The sequence below is a fragment of the Adiantum capillus-veneris genome, chromosome 26 (genome assembly GCF_014529385.1).
Source record: "Adiantum capillus-veneris isolate H3 chromosome 26, ASM1452938v2, whole genome shotgun sequence".
NCBI classification, from domain to species: Eukaryota; Viridiplantae; Streptophyta; class Polypodiopsida; order Polypodiales; family Pteridaceae; genus Adiantum; species Adiantum capillus-veneris.
In genome coordinates, this window is record NC_140956.1 from 780948 (window position 1) to 788678 (window position 7731).

The 7731-nt window shown below is 42.6% G+C and overlaps 1 protein-coding gene and 1 pseudogene across 1 annotated transcript; one reads left to right on the top strand and one right to left on the bottom strand.

The window, feature by feature from the left end:
* The first annotated feature begins 860 nt into the window (after positions 1–860).
* On the top strand, positions 861–2620 carry LOC147422868 (uncharacterized). The gene is made up of 4 exons (XM_086502367.1): positions 861–926; positions 1684–1955; positions 2071–2375; positions 2505–2620. The coding sequence occupies exons 1-4, from the start codon at positions 861–863 to the stop codon at positions 2618–2620; spliced, it is 759 nt and encodes a 252-aa protein (XP_086358493.1).
* Positions 2621–4230: 1610 nt separating this feature from the next.
* Positions 4231–5005, bottom strand: LOC147422869 (uncharacterized; annotated as a pseudogene).
* Positions 5006–7731: the final 2726 nt, after the last annotated feature.

Genomic DNA, 7731 nt, shown 5'->3' on the forward strand with positions numbered 1-7731 from the left:
GTTTGCCTAGGAAAGTGGTCTGTCCGTCAACCTTGGTAAAACCAAGGTCATGGTATTTAATACCACCCCACAGTGGATCAGGAGCTCAGCGCCCACATTCACATATGGCTAGGAGACAATGGAGTATACAGATGCTTACACTTACCTTGGAGTGGTTTTTAGTGGGCCAGCATTTTGATTGAGGAGGGTAGCGGAGACTAGATTGACTAGAGCCCATGCAGCATTGGGTAGATTGGAAAGGATGTGTTCACAGGTTCAGTTTCAGGAGCCTCGGACGAAGCTCTGGCTTTTTGACACATTGGTGGCTTCTGCATTTCTTTATGGGGCTGAGATTTGGGGACCTTCATTGGATCATCACGGGAGGACAGGCCGCACCGATGGTTGGGGGGACATGGAGAAGCCTCTGGTCTCTATGATCTCGCGGCTCATTAGAGCTAAGGCTTCTGTTCCACGTGCTATTGTCAAAGCAGAGCTATTTGCCCCCCCACTAGTGCTTGAGGCGCTCACCAGATTTGTCTCCTTCATACACCACATGTGGGAACTTCCCAGAGAGAGATCTGCTCGCCTTGCACTTGAGTCCTCTCGACAGTTAGCCATGCAGGGAGATACAACATGCTGGTATGGGGAGATGACATCATGGTTATTTTATTTTGTCATCTTGTTACTCTGACTTTGTATCAGATCCACCACATTGTAACTTTCTGGTCTCATAGGTCACTTTGGCCTTTTGAAGACGTTAATATAGCATTTCATTTCATTTCTCTCTCTCTCTCTCTCTCTCTCTCTCTCTCTCTCTCTCTCTCTCTCTCTCTCTCTCTCTCTCTCTCTCTCTCTCTCTCGCTCTCATGTGCGTGCACAAAATGTTGCACACATCTCTCAATGTCTGTTGCTTATTTGTTGAGAAAACTGGCCTTTCCAGAGTACAGGTCCCACTGAAGCTGTTACGAGACTGGGCACCCTCCTGTTGTAGTGGTTAACTGCAATTGGGATAGCTGGGCGTAATGGTTAATTATTTGCTGTCTATTTATTTTACTAATTGAGTTGATGATGATTGTAAGAGAGTGTAAGAGATGTGTAAGAGATGGAGACTAGATTAGAGAGTACACAGCAAATAACCATAGCATAAGAGAGTAGAGAAGAGAATCTGCAAGAGAAAGGCTTAAATCTAGCCCCAAACTCCACGGCACCTCTCTTGTGGAGTTGGTATTTAATATATTACTTTTAAGTTTGAGGTGCCAAAAATTGAGGCCCCTCTTTTACAACCACTTCACTTTTGTAAATGAGTGAAGATCATTAGTTCTTGCATGACCCATAAGGGGAGTTCCCACTACAAATATTTACATAGCCATAGTGGCTTATTGAAATGAGATTCTAAGATACTGCTTCACTTTTGTAAATGAGTGAAGCTCATTAGTTCTTGCATGACCCATAAGGGGAGTTCCCACTACAAATATTTACAGAGCCATAGTGGCTTATTGAAATGAGATTCTAAGATACTGTGCAACTACAAAATGGCCAAGAATAATTGCCATCGCCTCTTCATCAACTCCCCGCATTCCACTCTACAAAATCATCATCAACTCAATTAGTAAAATAAATAGACAGCACATAATTAACCATTACGCCCAGCTATCCCAATTGCAGTTAACCACTACAACAGGAGGGTGCCCAGTCTCGTAACAGAAGCGGCTACAGTCCGAGTGTGAACATCGTGTTGAGTCGGAGAGAACCAAATTTACTGCATTAAAGGAGCATCATTCTGTGTTAGAGAAGCGGCTTGCGACAGCTAATGCAGCTCTTGCAGAACTGGAAAAGCAATTCTGTGCATATAAAACTGAACATTACAAAACATCGAAAGCAGAATTTCTTGGGCAAGTGATGCTTTTGAAGCAACAATGCAATGATTTCAAGAGGAACTATGAGCAAGCCATAAGAACCAAGAATGACTACAAGGCTCAGGTATCATCTATCATTCAAAAGGAATTTATTACTTGGGTCACTGAATAGATTTTTTTTGTAATCTTCATGAAGATTGATCTTGTGATCTTGTGCCTGCCCTCTGGCAACCTTTCAAGTCCAGAAATTGGCTAGGGAGATTGCAAAGCTTCACAAGCAGCGGATACAAAATGAGGCCGATCGACGTGCCCAGGATCGGGGGAATCTTACTTTGCAGTCTCTTATTGAGGCTCAGGCACGAAAGACTGACCAGGAAAGATTGGAATTGCGCCAATTGATGGATAGCATACTTCCTGATCCTAGAAAGTTGGATAGCATATTTTGTGAGCATAGAAAGTTTACACATGTATTCTTTGACAACATTCTTGTGTTATTTCTTCTCATTTTTCATGAGTGCAAGCTTAAGAGTTTTTATGAAGGTGTTCATGGATGACTTTTATGTATATGGCAAGAAGTTGGAACATCTAGACTCCATTTGGAGCACTTAAGGAAATGTTTTATTAGTTGTCAGATGTTTCGATGTTTTCCCTTTAAGTGTGCTATTGCAGTGAGAAGAGGAAAGTTGTTGGGAAATGTGATTTCAGTAGAGGGTATTTCTATTGATGCTGATAAGATTGGAGTAATTCAGAAGGTGCCTGTACCAAAGAATTTGAAAGAGCGATAGAGGTTTAAGGGACAGATTAATGGCATATTCAAAATTTATAGTACTTGGCGGATGTTATTGTTGGGTTCAAGCCCTTTGCCGGTCAATGGGAAAAGCCTCTTATAGGCATGTAGTAAAGTTCAGTTAAAGTAAAGTTTGCATGGCAAGAAAAAAGTCTTTATATGTAAGGTTAAGCAATCATCAAATAATATAGCGTTATTTTTACTGTTGTCTCTCTCTCTCTCTCTCTCTCTCTCTCTCTCTCTCTCTCTCTCTCTCTCTCTCTCTCTCTCTCTCTCTCTCTCTCTCTCTCTCTCTCTCTCTCTCTCTCTCTCTCTCTCTTTTTCTCTACACGCCTTCTTACTCGCCATGGCTCCTCGGTGGCACCCACCATAGCCCAAGGTTACAACAACTGGTATCAGAGCCTCGAGGGCTTGTACTCGAGAAGACTCGCGGGACCAGTGACGTACAGAAAGAGGGAGAAGCGAGTCGACTTGCAGCAAACCAAGCAAAACCATCAATTAACTATTCGCCTTGCTGTGTTGGTGAGCTCTCGACAGAGGATCAAGCCCGATTTTGACTGTCATGATCAACTACAAGCACTCAAAGGCACGCGTAGGAGGTCGACGGTTGTTACTGTTGCTGCAGAGGAATTACTTTTTTTTTTTTTTTTGAGTGATTCACACTATCGATTACCAGTTGGCCACCTCATTTGAGCCCTTGGCTTTAATTGAGAGCCCATTCACACTATCACATTGGCAGTTTGGTACTCAAGAGCCTCACACCCTCATCAAGTAATCTGTGCGCATTTTGGTGAGTGGCTTCAAGTTCGACAGCTGCCAATTTGAGTTTCGACAATTTCAACAATCAAATTCAATTTTTTGTCGAATATGGCATTAAAAGTCAACATGCACACAAATCGGCAAGATCCCACACTCGGAAATGTCTTTTTTTGCAAATACAACTTCTCAAAACAATGAAGTGGTGCAAGAAAGCTTCAAGACAAGCTTTTCTTACAGTATATCAAAACGCTTCAAAAGCTCAAGTCGGCAAAGAAGAGGCAAACAAGTTTTTTATATGCGAAGTTCCACTAAGGCCAAAGAAGATTTGCTTCGAGAACCAAGAGGTACATCAAAAGATGCTAAACATCCAGATCCGCTTCGAGACCACAGTACAAGTTTTTTCATCAACTATTTTTTGCTAGTTTAGTGTCATAGTTTTTTGTCAACTTTTGTCTATTGTCAAAACCATTATAAACTTTCAGTCAAAGCCTTATTTTTGCCTATAAATTGTCAACTATTGTCATGCCATGTCAAAATTTGTACGGGTTATAGACACTGCCACAAAGATAAGTGGTAAGACCTCCTAATTTTTATCAGTTCTCATCCCATTTTTGTTGCATTCTCATGAGGTTACTGGGTACACCTTAAACCCAAGGTTTGGCAGTGAACCAAAAACTCCATTTTTGATAGCTAAATATTTGGCCTACACCCCCCTTGAACAGATAGGGTGTATGCCAAATATTTAGCTACCAAAAATGGAGTTTTTGGTTCACTGCCAAACCTTGGGTTTAAGGTGTACCCAGTAACCTCATGAGGATGCAACAAAAATGGGATGAGAACTGATAAAAATTAAAAACCTTCATAAAAACTCTTAAGCTTGCACTCATGAAAAATGAGAAGAAATAACACAAGAATGTTTTCAAAGAATACATGTGTAAACTTTCTATGCTCACAAAATATGCTATCCAACTTTCTATGATCGGGAAGTATGCTATCCATCAATTGGCGCAATTCCAATCTTTCCTGGTCAGTCTTTCGTGCTTGAGCCTCAATAAGAGACTGCAAAGTAAGATTCCCCCGATCCTGGGCACGTCAATCGGCCTCATTTTGTATCCGCTGCTTGTGAAGCTTTGCAATCTCCCTAGCCAATTTCTGGACCTGAAAGGTTGCCAGAGGGCAGGCACAAGATCACACGATCAATCTTCATGAAGATTACAAAAATAATCTATTCAGTGACCCAAGTAATAAATTCCTTTTGAATGATAGATGATACCTGAGCCTTGTAGTCATTCTTGGTTCTTATGGCTTGCTCATAGTTCCTCTTGAAATCATTGCATTGTTGCTTCAAAAGCATCACTTGCCCAAGAAATTCTGCTTCCGATGTTTTGTAATGTTCAGTTTTATATGCACAGAATTGCTTTTCCAGTTCTACAAGAGCTGCATTAGATGTCGCAAGCCGCTTCTCTAACACAGAATGCTGCTCCTTTAATGCAATAAATTTGGTTCTCTCCGACTCAACACGATGTTCACACTCGAACTATAGTCGCTTCACTGCGACCTGTACTCTGGAAAGGCCAGTTTTCTCAACAAATAAGCAACAGACATTGAGAGATGTGTGCAACATTTTGTGCACGCACATGAGAGCGAGAGAGAGAGAGAGAGAGAGAGAGAGAGAGAGAGAGAGAGAGAGAGAGAGAGAGAGAGAGAGAGAGAGAGAGAGAGAGAGAGAAATGAAATGAAATGCTATATTAACGTCTTCAAAAGGCCAAAGTGACCTATGAGACCAGAAAGTTACAATGTGGTGGATCTGATACAAAGTCAGAGTAACAAGATGACAAAATAAAATAACCATGATGTCATCTCCCCATACCAGCATGTTGTATCTCCCTGCATGGCTAACTGTCAAGAGGACTCAAGTGCAAGGCGAGCATATCTGTCTCTGGGAAGTTCCCACATGCGGTGTATGAAGGAGACAGATCTGGTGAGTGCCTCAACCACTAGTGGGGGGGCAGCTAGCTCTGCTCGGACAATACCACGTGGTACAGAAGCCTTAGCTCTAATGAGCCGCGAGATCATAGAGACCAGAGGCTTCTCCATGTCCACCCATCCATCGGTTCGGCCTGTCCTCCCGCGATGATCCAATGAAGGTCCCCAAATCTCAGCCCCATAAAGCAATGCAGAAGCCACCAATGTGTCAAAGAGCCAGAGATTTGTCCGAGGCTCCTGAACTCATTTCCAATCTACCCAATGCTGCATGGGCTCTAGTCAATCTAGTCTCCGCTACCCTCCTCAATCAAAATGCTGGCCCACTAAAAACCACTCCAAGGTAAGTGTAAGCATATGTATACTCCATTGTCTCCTAGCCGTATGTGAATGCGGGCACTGAGCTCCTGATCCACTGTGGGGTGGTATTAAATACCATGACCTTGGTTTTACCAAGGTTGACGGACAGACCACTTTCCTGGGCAAACCTATGCAAAGCATTCAAGTGATGTTTCATCCCCTCTGGAGAGTCGGAGATCAACACAATATCATCAGCATATAACAATAGTGGAATCCATGTCCCTGCTAGTTGTGCACCTCTATCACCATCTCTCTCAATGTAGTCAGAAACCTCATCCACATACATACCAAATAGAGTACAAGAGAGAGGGCAACCCTGCTTCACACCAATAGTTGAGTGAACAAGTGTGGATACATGCCCCACTACTGACCTGTATAATGCCGTGACCCCCCAAATGAGCTCTGTGGGTACTCCCATCTGCGCATCAATATAGCTTTGGGTACTGTGTCAAATGCTTTGCGGAAATCCACAAAGCTACAATAGATCCATCTCCCATGTGATCTGCCCTCCTCAATGATGGCTCTGAGTGTCAGGATATGGTCAAGAGTAGAAAAACCCCTCCTGAACCCTGCCTGCCCGCCGGCTGCGCGTTATCCCCTCCCTCTCTGCCCATCTACTCAACTGCTGCTCAAGAATAGATGCGTACTACCGTGCCAATGTGTGTCCAATCATGATAGTGCAACAATTCCCAGGCTCCATAGGGTCTCCCGACTTGAAGATAGGTACAATAGTAGATAGGCTCCAAGTATCAAGCAAGCCCTCACACATGGCACAGTTAAACATAACTGCTAGAAGCTCTGCTAGTAAATCTTTGGCATGCGTGAAATGCTAAGCCACTCAGCCATCATGATCATATGCTCTCCCAGTCCTCATCCTGTCAATGGCCTTCCTCACCATCTCAGCGGTGAAAAAACCACATGTGTGGGCATGGATCGGGGGGGTCGCGAAGGGGGGACTGCTCAAGAACTGTGTACAGAGATGATGCGTACTGGCCCCAGGCCTCTATAGAAGTGATGGCGGGGGGGGGGGGAGTGCTCATGAAAGAGCCGCCATGCCTCACATGAGTCCTGACTCAAGTGGTCTATGAATAGTAATATCTTTTTTTTTTTCCTTCTGAAAAATAAAATGTCCTATAATTCAATATCGATAAATTGAAGTTGTAGTCTCAATTGTGCATCTATAGGTTCTGATTTGTGAAGTTTTAAATGGAGTTGTGACTACCCGCCATCGTGCAAGTTCTTACTCATTCCACCAATGCATTTGGTCCATTCACGAAAATTTTCCTTTTTATTTCTTTTAGCATTTATTTCATAGCTTCTTAGAGTTAGGCTTTACGAACCCTACTTTAAGCCAGGGTCACCTTCAAAAATGTTTTTGTGCCACATGTGTTCAAAGGAGGGGTATTATATTTGATAAAATTTATATTATTTCAAATTATTATACTTACAAAAAGGGTTTTTTAATTGAGTTTAATAGGGAAAAGGGACCCTTTTTTTGCCTCACAATATGTAAGTACATGACACATGATCTAGATGGTTTTTGATAAGTGCACCCCCAAAGGCCTGGAGCCTTGACAATTCATACAATCTCAGATTGCAAATGAAATGCATGCTCAAACTTATGTGCACTTTTGCTGACGCACGTGACTATGAGAGCATCTCCCTGTTTGAAGTTCCACAGTCCCTATTGGTTAGGCACATGACTGTGAAAGCATCTCTCTATTTGAAGTTCTACAGTCACTATTGGTGCTTGAGGATGTAGCAAGGATGTCATACTATTAAATCTTAAAGACTTAGCATGAGGGTATTGGCGATTATATTGCATCAGCAAGATTGAGTATTTACAAACTCTAATTGTATGGATACCCTGCATGGTCACAGTAACAACATGAAGACCACCCCCCCTCTTATCTTTGCCCTCCATTTCTTTTTTTCCTTCCTTGTTCTATTGTAATAATCTTTTGCCTCATCCATATAAAACCCTTTGTCCCACATGACGTTATAAGA